Genomic DNA, 18,280 nt, shown 5'->3' on the forward strand with positions numbered 1-18,280 from the left:
TGTTTCTTTAGAAACAAAATTTTGCCTCAATTTTCTATAGAAATAAAATTTTGACGAAATAGAAAATTTCTATAGTAATAAAATTTTGAATAAATTTTTTATAGAAATAAAATTTTGACAAAATTTTCTATAGAGATAACATTTTGACAAAATTTTCTATAAAAAACAACTTTGAAAAAATGTTCTGTCAATATTCCACATATGTATATGGCCTTAAAATAAAATTAAAAAAGAAATAATTTCGATTGTTCGAAATATTTCAAATAAATTGATATGGGCATTAAAATGGATCGATCCAGCCCATCTGCTAGTCTAACATTCTAGGAAACATAAAAAGATAGCCGTAATTGGAAGTTGATTTTCATTTACAATCATGCTGTACATTGATCGAATGAATAACGCAATGGAAACTAATTTGCGAAAAAAACTTGTTTAGTTACAAAAATGTGAAGTGTTTTAAAAAAAATAGTTTATCCGGAGTCGGAGTCGAGCAAAATTTTTACGACTCCGACTCCGACTCCAGCAAAATCTTCAGACTCCGACTCCAAGACTCCGACTCCGGCTCTACAGCCCTGCTTTTAATACATATATATTGAGCGATAAATCATAAATAAACTTTTGCGAAGTTTCCTTAAAATTGCTTCAGATTTAAATGTTTCCCATATTTTTTTACTAAAATTGTGTTCCACCCTAGTGCATTAGCCAACTTAAATTTTGAGTCTATAGATTTTGTAAAAGTCTATCCAATTCTGTCCAAATCGAGTGATATTTAAATGTATGTATTTGGGACAAACCTTTATATATAGCACCCAACACATTTGACGGATGTGATATGGTATCGAAAATTTTGATCTACAAAGTGGTGCAGGGTATAATATAGTCGGCCCCGCCCGATTTTAGACTTTCCTTACTTGTTCATTCATATGTTATAACCTCTACCAAGTATGCAGTAGGATTTTTAATAGTCGTCTTGGCACAAATATTTTACTCTTTCATTCCCTTGTTTTTGTTCGAACTTTGATGCTTTTATTTTTGTATTTTTATGACACTTACAAAGCCATCAAATACAACTTTTATCTATCAAATAATTTATTATGGGATATCGACTTCGTAGAACATAGTATGTTTTAGCTTTTTCTATTCGTGCAAAATATACCAAAGTTTTCCATATACTCGAAAACTTGTTGTACTATGTCACTCTGTTGTTACGTGTTGGGGAATTTCTTGCATTCACTTGATTGCATTGAACCACTTCAGGAATTTATTTATGAAGGAGATCATAACGGTGGCATATGAAATCTTCAGTTGATCACACAATTTGATTTGAGTTGAAGAAACTCAAAAAGAAAACTATGTAGAAAACAAGTAAGTAAAGTAGAAAGTCGGGCGGGGCCGACTATATCATACCCTAAACCACCCTTACTGAATTATTAATCATAAGCAATTGTGGGGTAACATTGATATGGGTATGGGAGATAAACCGCAGTTGCATATTTAAGAAAACTAAGGGATACATGTTTATGGGTGCTTTGTCTCAATTTGACTATAGCTCATAGTCAGTGCTGCCAGGGAAAAAGTTCGGTTTACCCTACAAGGACAAAAAAAATTCCCTACTTTCCCATACATTCCCAAACAATTTTCCCTACACTATTTTTTTGTTAAATTTAAAAAAATTTTACAAAACAAAAATGGTTCTGGCAACGTATATAACTTAGAATATAAATTTGTATTACCACCACGGTTGCCAAAGTTGGTAGAATTCAACCAAAAATAGTAATTTTTTTGTTAAATCTCTATAGAAATAAAATTTTGGTAAAGTTTCTATAAACAAATTTTTGTGAGAAATTTTTCTATAGAAATATAATTTTGATAATAAATTCTATACAAAATTTTAAGAAAAAATTCCATAGAAATTAAATTTTGAGAACATTTTTTACAGAAATAATATTTTGAAAAAAAAAAATTCTATAGAAATACAATTTGGACAAAATTTTCTATAGAAAGAAAATGTTGACAAAATTTTCTACAGGAATAAAGTTTTCAAAAAAAAAAATTCTATACAAATATTTGTTTGGTAGATTTGTGGTAATCTTAAAATTTTTTTAATTTTTTTTGGCACGTGTGGTAACTGCTGTTACCACACATTGTTAAAGATCACGCCTTGCCGGCTTCTAATTTCCTCCTCTAGAACCACCAAAATGTAAAAATTATTACAAATTGTGTGAGTGAAAATGTCCCTACATTATGACCCTACGTCCCTACAAGACGCTAAATATTAGAAAACCCCTACATATAGGGAATTTCCCCTACTTCTAGCAACACTGGCTGTAGTTGCTATTGCACCTACGGGGTTATTATTAAAACTAGTAAGGAAAGTCTAAAGTCGGGCGGGGCCGACTTGCACCACTTTGTAGATCTAACTTTTCGATACCATATCACATCCGTCAAATGTGTTGGGTGCTATATATAAAGGTTTGTCCCAAATACATACATTTAATATCATCGATCTGGACAGAATTTCATAGACTTCTACAAAATCTATATACTCAAAATTTAAGTCGGCTAATGCACTAGGGTGGAACACAATGTTAGTGAAAAAATATGGGAAACGTTTAAATCTGAACGTTAAATCTACTCCCTGTGCGAAATTTCAACTAAATCGAAGTAAAAAATTGGCCTCTGTGGTCATATGAAAGCGAAAGCTATATATGGGAGATATATATAAATCCGAACCGATTTCAGCCAAATTTGGCACGCATAGCTACAATGCTAATTCTACTCCCTGTGCAAAATTTCAACTAAATCGGAGTAGAAAAATTGGCCTCTGTGGTCATATGAGTGTAAATCGGGCGAAAACTATATATGGGAACTATATATAAATCTGAACCGATTTCAATCAAATTTGGCACGAATAGCAACAATGCTAAATCTACTCCCTGTGCAAAATTTCAACCAAATTGGGCCAAAACTATTAGAACCATATCAGTCCATATAGGGCGAAAGATATATATATGGGAGCTATATCTAAATCCGAACCGATTTCAATCAAATTTTGCACACTTAACTGCAGTACTAATTGTACTCCTAGTGCAAAATTTCAAACAAATTGGGTCAAAACTCTGGCTTCTAGGACCATATTAATCCATATCGGGCGAAGGATATATATGGGAGCTATATCTAAATCTGAACCGATTTCAATAAAATTTGGCACACTTGACTATAGTAATAATTGTTCCTCTTGTGCAAAATTTTAAGCAAATTAGGGTAAAACTCTGGCTTCTGGGGCCATATAAGTCCATATCGGGCAAAACATATATATGGGAGCTATATCTAAATCTGAACCGATTTCAATCAAATTTTGCACGCTTGACTTTACGACTAAGTGTTATGTTTGTACAAAATTTCAAGCAAATCGGTATGAAACTATGGCTGCTGGGTCCATATTAGTGCATATCGGGCGCAAGATATATTTGGGAGCTATATCTAAATCTGAACCGATTTCTTCCAAAATCAATAGGGTTTTATTCAGACCCAAACTAGGAGCATGTGCGAAATTTGAAGGCGATTGTACTTAAATTGCGACCTGGACTTTGATCACAAAAATGTGTTCACAGACAAACGGACGGATGGACGGACAGACGGACAGACGGACATGGTTATATCGACTCAGGGACCCACCCTGAGCATGTTTGCCAAAGACACCATATGTCTATCTCGTCTCCTTCTGGGTGTTACAAACATATGCACTAACTTATAATACCCTGTTCCACAGTGTGGCGCAGGGTATAAAAAGAGAAAATCGCTCAATTAGTGTGGGTAATGAATCCAAATTTGTAAAAATCTAGCAATATTCTTATGTAAGAGCTACAAGTACATATAAATACGATCGGCTAATGCCCACCATGAACTCTGGCATTCTCTCCTGGGTAATGACCAGAGGGGCATAGCTTTGGCAGAGCAGATAGACGACTCCACATTTTGCACGGTGAACGAAGAGGCCCCCACGAGAATTATGGGTGACTGCAGCAGTTCGCCAGACTTATCGTTAGCATCGCCTGGTCTGATAAATGACGTCTCCTGGCAACCCGTCATTTCATTGGGTTCGGACCACCTCCCCATAATTCTCACCATCAACCGACCCTCCGATTTCATAACCTCTGAACGCCGGACGTTTATTAATCAAAAGAAAGCCAACTGGGAAGGCTTCAGAGAATACACCGATCGCCGCTTCAGTGAGCTCCCGTCCCCCTCACATGTTCATGTTGCCCAGAGGGAGTTCCGGGACATCATCAACGCAGCAGCCGCTCGCTTCATACCCGCTGGTCGAATTGCCCAGGTGAGGCCCAACTTCCCAGCCGAAGCGGCGGGACTCGCAGACGAGCGTGATGAACGCCGTCGTGCTAACCCTGCTGATCCTAGAATCAGAGAACTAAATCTAGAGATTAGTAAGATAGTCGACGAGCACAAGCGGAACACTTGGTTAGAGCACCTGAAGCAATGTAACTTAGGAACAGGAACTGGTAAATTGTGGTCAACAGTTAGAGCCCTCTCGAACCCCTCCACAAGGGATGATGGGATTTCAGTCACATTTGGCGACGTGACTGTGACTGATCCGAAGAGGTGCGCCAAATACTTCAACCGACAGTTTGTCGAGCATCCCGAGAGTGATAGAGCGAAAAGGAGAGCCACCCGTCGTGTACGTGGTCTCCGAGCCGATGACACACCACAATTTACTGCAGTCGAAGTTACCAATGTCATCAACAGCGCGAAACCATCTAAGGCGCTGGGCCCTGACGGAATTTCAATGCTAATGCTGAAGCATCTGGGAATACTGGGAGTTGAGTACCTGACCAGACTCGTCAATTTGTCTTTGGAATCACACATTATACCCGATGTCTGGAAAATGGGAAGGGTGATTCCACTACTGAAACCGGGCAAAGATTCGAGCAAAGGTGAATCGTACAGACCGATATCCCTTCTGTCGCCAGTAGCCAAGACACTTGAGGCATTACTCCTCCCCAGCCTTGTGGAGAATTTTCCAGCTGCCCACCATCAACATGGATTCCGTAAGGTACATAGTACGACAACAGCCTTACATGCCATTTCGACACATATTAATAAGGGACTTAACCAGCCCAGGCCGTGTCACAGGACGGTCCTCGTGGCGCTTGACCTATCGAAAGCATTCGATACGGTCAACCATGCCACATTATTTGAGGACATCGAGAATACGTCCCTACCGGCAGGAGCGAAGCGTTGGGTGCTGAATTATATGTGTGGACGCCAGTCGTACGTGGAATTCAGGGACAGAAAGTCAAGACCGCGTAGAGTTAAACAGGGAGTTCCCCAAGGTGGGGTGATATCTCCGGCACTGTTTAACCTCTACATGTCCTCGATTCCACCCCCTCCTGACGGCGTCGAGATTGTATCATATGCGGATGACTGTACAATCTTGGCATCTGGGCCCAATGTTGATGACATTTGCGATCGGTTGAACGTCTACATAGCTAATCTTACCAGTTATTTCACTGCGAGAAACTTGAGGATATCCCCCACCAAATCCTCAGCCACACTATTTACTACATGGACGGCAGAAGTGCGCAGGCAGTTGAATATCAGAGTCGATGGAGTAATAATTCCGACCACAAATTACCCCAAGATTCTTGGGGTCACATTCGACAGCCTTTTTAGGTCATCTGCCCATGCCACTGCAATTTGTAATAAGCTCCGTGGTAGAAACAAGGTCCTCAAGTCACTAGCCGGCAGTACTTGGGGTGCGGACAAAGAAACCTTGCTAACTACTTATAAGGCAATTGGCCGGTCAGTGGTAAACTATGCAGCGCCAGTGTGGACACCGCAGACCAGTGATACGCAGTGGAATAACATACAAACCTGCCAGAACGCTGCTCTTAGAACTGCGACTGGGTGTCTCCGCAGCACACCCCTGGATCACCTTTATGTGGAGACAAAGATCATCCCTGTGCGAAGACACAACTACATGTTGTCAAAGCAGTATCTCCTGGGTTGTTATCGCAGTAATCATCCAAACCACCATCTTATGGATACACAACCACCACCCAGGAACGTAAGGGTTGATATACATAATCTAGAGCGCGAGATCCAGCGCTATAAAAGAGAGCCTCTAGATCAAGCAGCGTACCAGGCAGGTTTGAACAGGATTCATGAGGATACTGTAGCTGAAGCGGTGAGAAGCTACAAGGTTAATCCTGTTCTTGGAGTCCGACCACCGCCCATAGCACCGGAGGAAAGAGACCTCCCACGGCAGACTAGGGTAGTTTTGGCCCAATTAAGATCAGGCAAGTGCAGCCGCCTCAATTCCTACTTATCGGTGATTGATAGCAGCGTAGCTGACGTTTGTCCAATTTGCAACCAAGGGCCACACGACACGCGTCATCTTTTCTCTTGCCCAGCCAAACCAACCCGACTTACCACCAGATCACTCTGGACACACCCCATCTTAGTCGCAGAGTTCCTTGATCTGCCAACAAGCTGATGTACCAAGCGTATAACATGAAATGGATGAGATCACAATAAACTGTTACAACAACAACAACAACGATCGGCTAGTACATCAAAATTTGAAATTTGAGTAACATTGGTTAATAAATAAGAGTACTATGGCCAAATTTGGGAAAATCAAGCGATGCATATATATGGAAGCTATATCTAAATCTGAACCAATTTGCATAATATTTTGCGGGTTTGATTAATACCATAAAAGGTTACCTTGTGCGAGATTTGAGTAAGATCAGTTAAGAAATGAGGCCTGTATGGTCAAACCTAAGGTTATTAAGGGCGAATTTTTCAAAATCGGGCGATACATATATGGGAGCTTTATCTACATCTGAACCGATTTCGATGAAATTTTGCGCATAAATTTAGTACTATAGAGGACAAGATCTAGCCAACTTTGAGTATGATCGGTTAATAAATAAGGGTTCTATTGCTAAATTTGGGAAAATCGGGCTATACATATATATGGGAGCTACATCTAAATCTGAACCAATTTCGATGATTTTTTGCACATCTAGTTAGTGCTATAGAAGATTACATTTAGCCAACTTTGAGCAAGATCAGTTTATAAATAAGGGTTTTGTGGCCAAATTTGGGAAAATCGGGCTATACATATATATGAGAGCTATATCTAAATATGAACCGATTTGGATGAAATTTTGCAGACCTGAAGGGCGTTGGAAAAAATTACCTCTTGCCAAAACATATATATGGGACCTATATCTAAATTTGATCCGATTTCTTCCAAATTCAATAGCGTTCGTCCACATAGTTCGACCACATAGTGGTCAGGGTATAATAAGTTTGATCGGCCAAAAAATGTGCCTACCAGAAATATTGATTTTAGACCCCATAAAATATATACCGATCGACTCAGAATCAACTCCTGAGTCGATCTAGCGCTTGGTGTCCGTCCGTCCGTCTGTCCATGTATTTGTTGTTCACAGGATTCCGGTCGCAATTATTAACCGATTTTGATGAAATTTGGTACAGGGAGTTTTTTTGGGCACAAGGACGAACGCTATTGAATTTGGAAGAAATCAGATCAAATTTAGATATAGCTCCCATATATATGTATCGCCCGATTTCGACAAATGGGGTCACGTTGCGCGTTTTTTCAAACGGATCGTCACCAAATTTGGCAAAAGGTAATCTTTTCCATCGCCCTTCAAGTCTGCAAACTTTCATCCAAATCGGTTCAGATTTAGATATAGCTCTCATATATATATGTATCGCCCGATTTTCCCAAATTTGGCCACAAACCCTTTATTTATCAATCGATCTTACTGAAAGTTGGCTAAATATAATCTTCTATAGCACTAACTATATGTGCAAAAAAATCATCGAAATCGGTTCAGATTTAGCTATAGCTCCCATATATATGTACCGCCCGATTTTCCCAAATTTGGCCACAAACCCTTTATTTATCAATCGATCTTACCCAAATTTGGCTAAATGTAGTCTTCTATAGCACTAACTATATGTACAAAATATCATCGAAATCGGTTCAGATTTAGATATAGCTCCCATATATATATGTATAGCCCGATTTTCCCAAATTTGGCCATAGAACCCTTATTTATTAACCGATCTTACTAAAAGTTGGCTAGATCCAGTCCTCTATAGTACTAACTATATGTGCAAAATTTCATCGAAATCGTTTCAAATTTAGACATAGCTCCCATATATGTATCGCCCGATTTTGAAAAATTCGCCCTTAATAACCTTAGGTTTGACCATACAGGCCTCATTTCTTAACTGATCTTACTCAAATCTTGCACAAGGTAACCTTTTGTGGTATTAATCAAACCAGCAAAATATTATGCAAATTGGTTCAGATTTAGATATAGCTTCCATATATATGTATCGCTCGATTTTCCCAAATTTGGCCATAGTACTCTTATTTATTAACCAATGTTACTCAAATTTCAAATTTTGATGTACTAGCCGATCGTACTTATACGTACTTGTAGCTCCTACATAAGAATATTGCTCGATTTTTAAAAATTTGTATTTATTACCCACACTAATTTAACGATTTTCTCTTTTTTAATAATGGGTTCAATATTAGTGGCATACTAACTCCGTACGCCCAATATCAACACAGCCAGTGTTGCTAGAAGTAGGGGAAATTCCCTATATGTAGGGTTTTTGTAATATTTAGCGTCTTGTAGGGACGTAGGGCCACAATGTAGGACATTTTCACTCAACACAATTTGTAATAATTTTTACATTTTGGTGGCTCTAGAGGAGGAAATTAGAAGCCGACAAGGCTTGATCTTTAACAGTGTGTGGTAAACTTTGTTCCAGTAGAAAATTTTGTCAACATTTTAATTCTATAGAACATTTTGTCAAAGTTGTATTTCTATAGAAATTTTTTTCAAAATATTATTTCTATAAAAAATTTTCTCAAAATTTTATTTCTGTGGAATTTTTTCTCAACATTTTATTTCTATAGAATTTATTGTCAAAATTTTATTTCTATAGAAAAATTTCTAACAAAAATTTGTTTATAGAAACTTTTTCCAAAATTTTATTTTTATAGAGATTTAACAAAAAAAAAATACTAATTTGGGTAGAATTCTACTAACTGTGGCAACCATGGTGGTAATACAAATTTATATTCTAAGTTATATACGTTGCATATTCATGTTTTAAGATAATAAAGTACTTAGAACCATTTTTGTTTTGTAAAATTTTTTTAAATTTAACGAAAAATATAGTAGGGAAAATTGTTTGGGAATGTATGGGAAAGTAGGGAACTTTTTTTGTCCCTGTAGGGTAAACAGAACATTTTCCCCGACAACATTGACTATGAGCTATAGTCAGATTGACACAAAGCACCCATAGACATGTACCCCTTAATTATCTTAAATATGCAACTGCGGTTTATCTCCCAGACCTACACGGATGAAAAAGACTGTTTTTCATATGTTTGGCTATAAACATTATATGTTTGGAACACAAATTTTTAAACACAATATTTTTGAGTGCAAGCATATAATTTTCATAAACTAGCATAACATGTTTGGGACATATATGTTAATATGTTAGAACATATTATGATTGGGACATAAAATGTTTGTAAATATAATATGCTTGGATGCAAACATATATTAATTTAGAAATAGCCTATAAACATATATGTGTTTAGTAGCTTGGAGCGCTATTTAACAGGGAGCGATATTGAATTAAGTTGGTGGTTGTTGCTTGTTATTACAAAATTAACATTTTATTTTTCCTTGGGCAATTGATCAGCTACTTCTTTGATCCTTACAAACTGTGTGGTCCGCTGTTCGAATCCCCGTCCGGCAAAAGGTAAAATTAAAATAAAAAAAAAATTGAATAATTTCTTCTACAATGTTTGTATTACAGAAAAAGGTGCTAAGAACTAAAAAAATGTCTTGGAAGTGAGAAAGATGTGGGGGAATATACAATTAGGCAGAAACAAAATTTTGAGCATTCAGGTCGAAAACCTATGTTGCCAGCACCTATATTACCTGTTTATTTTCATAATTCATTATGATTGTAAATATATAAATAAATAAATAAAATTTTGAGCACAATATTGTTTGGGAGAATTTTTTTAAGCATATAATATTTTTGGGTGCAAAATGCTTCCAAACATATTATATGTTCACAAAATAACATATTGTTTTTTGGAAGACAACATTATTGAATTTGGATGCAAAAATACAAAATGTTTGGAACTTAGACTACCCAAACATAAATTGTTTAGACAAATATGCTTTCAAACATATTATATATTGGTAGAGATCAAACATATAAATGTTTGGGCAATACCCAAGAATGTATATGCTTGAAGCAAAATATGTTTGGGAGTATATGTTACAGAAGCGATTTTTTGTGAGCGTGTATATGTTACCTCACAAATGCTTATGATTACTAATTCTGTAATGGTGGTTTAGGGTATGATATAGTCGGCCCCGCCCGACTTTCTACTTTACTTACTTGTTTTTTATATAATGCTGACAACTGGTCTAAAGAGCCCAAGGGTCGCAACATTACCAAATTTGCTCAGACTTGCTATATTCTGGTTCTGGAGGACATTATTTGATGATTTTTATTTACTAATTGTCTTAAATTGTCTTAAAAATTGTCCATTTTTTTCATATATTTTTTTACCTTTAATATTTCTCTTGTTGTTTATGTTTTAGAGAATGCCACCCGTTATTGTTTTCCAAATGGTACATGGGACAGTTACTCAAACTATGACAAATGTCATCATTCTGTGGAAATGCCGCCAATAGCTGATTTTTCACCGGGCGTTGAATTGCCCACATACATCTATTGCTGTGGTTATTTTTTAAGTTTAAGTGCTCTAGCTATAGCTTTAATCGTATTTCTTTGCTTTAAGTAAGTATTTACTTAATGTAATTATATTGTTTTTGTTTTATTGTCATAATTCACATTGTATTTTGTGCACATAATAATCGCCTACACTCTCATTGTAGAATTAGAATATCATTTTTGAAATTATGAAATTATTATTTTTTATACCTTTGAAAAATATAATATTGACCTACATTGAAAGGTTATACAATCTAAATTTGAGAAGACAATATATACACAATATTAAGAACAAATTTCTTTAAAATAAAGAAATTTTTAACTTTAACTTTAAAAGTTATTTTCATTAAATTTAGAATAGTCACCTTTGAAATCGGCATTTAAAGTCGTACACTGAAAAAAAGCGAAACCACCAGGAAGTAAAATGTCGGTTATTTTTAGAAAATTTTAACTAAATAGTATTACAAACGCTGACATCACGCCAATGTCATAAAAATAAATAAATATTTTTCGACAAATACAGGAAAACTTATCCGAAATAATTAATTTTATCTCACTTGATAAAGAAAATTGAAAAGTTTGAAGGAAAAAATTGGACTGCAAGAATATATTTAGTGCCATTCGAAGTTCAAGATGGAGGCATTTGTAGAAAAATTTACAAATTTAAAGAAATAATGAACTATGTTGTGAGAAGTACGAATTTAGCAAAACCTTAATGCTGCATTTGTGTATAATTTTTTCTCAATTTTTAGTTCATGTAATTAACGTACTCATTATTATTAGATTAAATGAAACTTTCTCCAAACCTAATAATTCCATGATCTAAAATAAAGTTAAATTTGCTTTAGTAAAATAGAGAGTTCACTTTTTTTTAAGTGTATGTTTGTGAAGAAGGGAAATTTTCCTTAATGTAAAGATTTTTCTATTTGTTTTTTCTATTTGTTTTTTTTTTGCTTTCAAGAATTAAAATTTCATTTCCATTTCCTTTCCGTGTTTGATTGATTCGTATTCTAATTTTACACCATCCATTTTTTTTTATTTTGCTACAATTCATTTCTTCATCGTTCTCGATTTCCTTACAGCTTCAATGACAATATCACCTGTTTTGTATTTTTTTTTTTTTTTGCTTCTATGTTTTCTCCATATTGGCACTGCACTGGCACACGCACTTACAGAGACTTGAAATGCCTTCGGAATACAATTCATGCGAATTTATTTCTCACCTATATCCTGTCGGCATTGCTGTGGATATTGACACTGTTCCTGCAAGTGGTACGTATTGATTTCATTTGAACTCAGCAAAAACATAATACTTTCCTTCCAAACGCAATTTTAGACAAACAAATATCGTTTCCCATTTGCTTTTCGCTGTATGGAAATTTGTTTGGACGAGAAGTATATAGTTTTTGTGATAAACGTTGATTTTTTTTTTAAGTATGTAAAAACAAATCTCAAAAAAATTCTTTTCTGGCTTACTGCATCTTCCCTCACATCTTTTTCATTTCTACGAGATTTTTTAGATCTTAGTTTTTTCTTTAATACAAACAATGTAGGAGATTTTATAAATGTTTTAAATTTTACCTTTTACCTTGATGGAGAATCGAACCGCAGACCATACTGTTTTTAAGCCAACATACTATCCATTATCGCTATATCCATCAACGCACAACAGGCAAACAGTTATAGAATAATTTTAGGCGCCAATGAGGCGATGTAAAGAAACTTTATATAACAGAAACATACATGTAGTTGGCAGCTGTGGGTTCAATCCCTCTTTCGACCGACCACCAAAATATTTGTATTTTTATATACATTCCAAAAATGTCAAAAAAAAACTCTAACAAAAGAACCGCGTGCTAGATCGACTCAGGAGGTGATTCTGAGACCAACGGTATATATTTTATGGGGTCTAAAATCAATATTTTTGGTAGGCACATTTTTTGGCAGATAAAGTTATTATATCCTGACCACTATGTAGTTTAGGGGTACGTTAGGTTAGCTGGTAGCCTAACACTCTAGACCCACTTAAACATTTTAGGTTTAAATCCATGTTTTTTCTTTGTCTGTAGATTGGTTAAAATTCCGATCCGGTTGAAATTTGGTAAGTGGTGAAAGTATATGGTCTCTAACAACCATACAAAAATTAGTCCCTATCGGTCCATAATTATATATAGGCCCCATACAAACCAATCCCCAAATTTGACCTCCGGAACCTCTTGGCGAAGCAAACATCATCGGATTCGGTTGAAATTTGGTACATTGCGCTAGTATATGGTCGCTAACAACATGGTCCATATCGGGCTATAGTTATATGTAGCCGATCCGCAACCAAGGCCGTATTCAGGGGGGTGATGAGGGGGATCAAACCCCCCCCCCCCCCCAAAATGAATTTTTATATAAATAAATATATATTTTTAGCTGCATAGAAAAATCTTATCGAAGATGTTGAAGAAAAGCTGGAGGTTTTATTTTGAAAAACGCTTACCTAAAAAACTTGCATAAATCATAGAATACTAGTTGAAAAGCCCATCAAACGACGGTCGAAAAAAAATTGTTTTTGTTCTCGCACCACAAATTTCATGTTTGGAAAATGCATTTCTGCTTTTTATGTGTGTTTTTGTTCTTTTTGTGAACATGACTTGCTATGTTTGGCCAAAGCAACAAGAACGAAACAGCCAAACACACATGTGCCCAGCAAAAACTAGGTAACCACATCTCATTACAATTGGCATTACCAGGAGTAAAGCTGTCATTACACGTTGCATTACATTGCGGTGTGTTATAATGACTTACTTGTAATGACAAAAATAAATATAATGCCTAATAATTTTCGAATTGTTATTCTCAAATTTTTAGGCAGTTGGCTTAATAAAATAGAATTGAAAGGATTGAATACTTCTTAGTACGAATGAACTGAAATAGTTTTCTATGCTAAGTGTTATTCGTATGTATGATAAGCTTTCTATAATAAAGGAAGTCAGAGTTATCATTTTATATGAAATTTTACTAAATTTGATTTTAGTTTTTGTTCGGTTTTTGTTCATTTTTACGAATGCTTTGTTATCAGTGAATAAAATTTTCTTGTTCAGTAGTAAATTCGTATACCCCGCGAAGAAAACAGTATTAGTAAAATGACATGCCTTAATGTAGTTAATGAACTGTTCCTAACTGCTTTCAGTTTAGGATTTTTTTACTGAAGCAAGTAAATTTTATTATTTCACACAATAACACTAGTTTACAAAAAAACAAGTATATACAGCAGTAAGTTCGGCCGGGCCGAATCTTAAATACCCACCACCATGAACCAAATATTAGGGTTTCCTTTGAAATTTCAGCAGGGCTTGAGGACACTTCCGGAAGATAAATTTAAAGATTTCACCTACGAGGATTATATCAGGTTCTGGATTTATAAGAACCATTTTTGTTTGAGTTTTAGAGGAATTATTAACATCTCTTGTAAGTGTACAAGAAAATTATAAAATAACGTCTTGATTTGAAATCTTAAATCTGTAGATTTTCACCGGGAAGTAAAATTTGGGAATATATGGGGGCTATACCAAAACATGGACCGATACTCACCATTTTTGGCACACCTATTTATGGTCCTAAAATACATCTAGATTTCCAATTTCAGGCAAATTGGATAAAAACTACGGTTTCTATAAGCCGAAGACCCCAAATCGGGAGGTCGGTTTATACGGGCACCATACCAAAACATGGACCGATACTCACAATTTTTGGCACACCTCTTTATGATCCGAAAATACCTCTAGATTTCAAATTTCAGGCAAATTGGATAAAAACTGCGGTTTCTATAAGCCCAAGAAGTAAAATCGGGAGATCGGTCTATATGGGGGCTATACCAAAACATGGACCGATACTCACCATTTTTGGCACACCTCTTTATGGTCATAAAATACTTCTAGATTTCAAATTTCAGGCAAATTGGATAAAAACTAAGATTTCTATAAGCCCAAGACCCCAAATCGGGAGGTCGGTTTATATGGGGACTATATCAAAACCTGGACCGATATAGCCCATCTTCGAACTTGATCTGCCTGCAGACAAAAGACGAGTTTGTGCAAAATTTCAGCACGATTTCTTCATTATTGAAGACTGTAGCGTGATTACAACAGACAGACAGACAGACAGACAGACAGACAGACAGACAGACAGACGGACAGACGGACATCGTTATATCGTCTTAGAATTTCTCCCTGATCAAGAATATATATACTTTATATAGTCGGAAATCGATATTTCGATGCGTTACAAACGGAATGACAAACTTATTATACCCCCGTCACCATTCTATGGTTGTGGGTATAATAAAAAATTCATATACACTTAATGAAAGGCAACTTTTCTTATGTATTTTGATCTGCTGTATTCGAAATTTTTTTTTTTAATGGAACGACATTTTTCGGTCGTTTTTCTTCTAATTGATCTTATTACTTACGGTAGAGTATCATCTATACGATCATGAACTTCTCTTCCAGACGTTTTTTCAATGGTTTATTCTTTTCTGGCGGAAAACGTCCTTTGTAAATTTTTTGAAAATTTGGCTTTTCGCATCGAAAATTTTGAACCACTTAACTTATCACAGATCCAATTATACACGATTATTCGTTATTAATTAATAGCTTTCATTTAAGTACCAACGACGATATAATCGGACATTTTCAACTCGAGATAACATTTGTTTAGAGAGAAAAGAGCGAAAAATAAAAATAACAGGATATATCAAAAACTGTTCGATAAAAAAATTTTTAAACATTTTTTTTCGAATTCAGCAGATCAAAATACATAAGAAAAGTCGACTCTCATCAAGTGTACATTTTCAGTGTAAACTAGTGGAATTTAACTTAATGCAAATAAAATGGCTAATCTAAATTGATGAATATTTTTTCCTTTAGTTTCGAAGGCACTTTTTTCTGGGTGTAGTGCTCCTATTACAGCATTACTCACCATATTTTGATCCATTGTAATCGGCGATAGAAATCAATATTTTCGAGATTTGGTTGCCTGAGACAATAAGTGGCTATTTTCCAAGCTTTGGTGTATCTACGAATAAGTGATTGCATATTAGGTTATTATATGCATTAAAAGCACTACTTATTTCATGGCCGAAAGTATGCCTGGGGAGAAGTACTTTCCTCCTGGGACATGCGTATGTAAATGTAATCCGGAGCGATGCCAATTAATAAGTGGTTATTATTTTTTAAAACGGCTTACCTACAAGATTACCGGGTAATGAGAGTTTTTGCTGGGTGTAAATGAAATGGCGCAAAACCTGCGAAAAGAACTTGCATAATTCAGCGATGGAAGCAATAAAGAGATATTTCCAAACATGCATATTCTTTTAAAAATTTTGGTCACTTTGCCAGTTACTCAGGGATGGAAAATACAATTTTTAAGAAAGTACATAAAAGGTATTTTTTGAGCGAAAAGGTACTTTTTACTAAATTTCAACAAAAATTTCACTGGAAGGTTATTGTCAAGAGACTGAATTTTAAAGAAAATAAAATTTTGACAAAATTTTCTATATAAATAAAATTTTGCAAAAATTTTCTATAGAAATAAAATTTTGCAAAAAAATTCTATAGAAAAAAAAATTTGTAAAATTTTTTCTACAGAAATAAAATTTTGCAAAAATTTCCTATAGAAATAAAATTTTTACATAATTTTCAATTGAAATAAAATTTTGACAAAATTTTCTATAAAAATAAATTTTTGCAAAAATTCTATATAGAAATAAAATTTTGACATTTTCTACCGAAATAAAAAATCGATAATATAGAATCGCATTCTTTTTTCGACTAAAACATTCTTGAAGTTCAATAAAATCCTGTTTTTGACTATGTCTTTTACAAAATCGAGATTTTCTTCCCACATGAACATGTCTGTTTTGCCATATTTGTAAAATACTATTAGCAAATAAGGTTGATAAAGACTTTCTCAAAATATTAAAATATTTTGTTAAAGCAATTGTACCATAAATCTGATATCGACTCAAAAATGTATACACAAAAAGGTACTAAATCATTCGCGGGGGTACTACGGTAGTGACCGGGGTGAAAAAGTTTTGAAAAAAGTACTATAGTACTGAATTTTCCATCCCTGCAGTTACTACGTGCTCATCAGAACGTTCATTTTCAACAATGAAGAGATTAAAGACGTATCTTAGAAATTCGACTAGCGAGAGTAGACTCAACGGATTGGCATTAATGTCGGTTCATGCCGACTGAAGAAGTCTTTGATTTATTTGCTGCCCAAAAAGCCCGTCGGCTCAATTTAATATTATAAAAATATTGTATACATACCTATGCATAAATAAATTTTTCTACACATGAGATTATATGAATATTTTTTTTTAAGATGAAACCCCCAAGTCCTCCATTTCAACAGCCGTTGCACTGAATTTGCATTACTTCCTTACATGTGATCCGAATTCAATGTTTTGGATGTAAATTAAAAAATTCTGTGATATTTTGACAAATAAATAATTTTTATAATTTTTTACCATTTTTAATGGATTCTAACGCTTGTCAGAAACGTTTGACCTCAGATATTTTCAAAAATTCACAATTTTTACAGATTAGATTTAACATTTTTTTCGACAAAATTTAAATGATTTGTACCAATTTATGAATTCTTACTCTGTTTTTAACCTATTTGAAACAAAAAAAGTTAAAATTATCCATTAAAAGTATGAAAAAACCAAATTATATAAAAATTGCATTAAAAGGACTTCCTAGGTAGTTAAAATAAAGAACATCATTGGGAGCACATCTTCTGGAAGTGTTTTTAAAGTTGTGCCTTTGAAAGAACTTCCAAATTTTTTTGCTGGGAAGTTTGTCATTCCGTTTGTAACACATCGAAATATCGATTTCCGACTATATAAAGTATATATATTCTTAATTAGGGAGAAATTCTAAGACGATATAAGCATGTCCGTGTAATCACGCTACAGCCTTCAATAATGGGACTATCGTCTTGAAATTTGGCACGGATTCGTTTTTTGTTTGCGGTCCAAGTTTTCATATAGTCCCCATATAGACCGATCTCCCGATTTGACTTTTTCTAGAAACTGTATTTGCTATCCGATTTGCCTGAAATTTAAAATCTAGAGGTATTTTAGGACCGTAAATTGGTGTGTCGAAAATGGGGTGTATAGGTCCATGTTTTGGTACAGCCCCTATATAGAATGATCTCCCGATTTTACTTCTTGGACTTCCAAAAACCGTATTATCAATCCGATTTACCTGAAATTTGAAATCTAGAGATATTTTAGTACCAATAGTTGGTGTAGCGCAAATGGCGCATATTGGTCCATCTTTTGGTATAGCCCCCATATAGACCGATCTCCCAATATTACTTCTTGAGCGTCTAGACACTGTCCCATTTGCCTGAAATTGAAAATCTACAGCTATTA

The 18,280-nt window shown here is 34.9% G+C and overlaps 1 protein-coding gene across 4 annotated transcripts in view; it reads left to right on the plus strand.

The window, feature by feature from the left end:
- Dh44-R2 (Diuretic hormone 44 receptor 2) overlaps positions 1-18,280 on the plus strand; it is a 237,232-nt gene that overhangs the window by 153,237 nt on the left and 65,715 nt on the right. For all 4 annotated transcript variants that reach the window (XR_012723874.1, XM_075313803.1, XM_075313804.1 and 1 more), the window contains exons 4-5: positions 10,713-10,911; positions 12,021-12,117. Coding sequence is in view for 3 of the 4 variants with exons in the window: in XM_075313803.1 (XP_075169918.1) it covers positions 10,713-10,911; positions 12,021-12,117 (296 nt within the window). In the remaining variant the exon portion in view is untranslated. The remainder of the gene's footprint in view (positions 1-10,712; positions 10,912-12,020; positions 12,118-18,280) is intronic.

Source organism: Haematobia irritans, chromosome 5, assembly GCF_050003625.1.
Source record: "Haematobia irritans isolate KBUSLIRL chromosome 5, ASM5000362v1, whole genome shotgun sequence".
Classification (NCBI taxonomy): Eukaryota; Metazoa; Arthropoda; class Insecta; order Diptera; family Muscidae; genus Haematobia; species Haematobia irritans.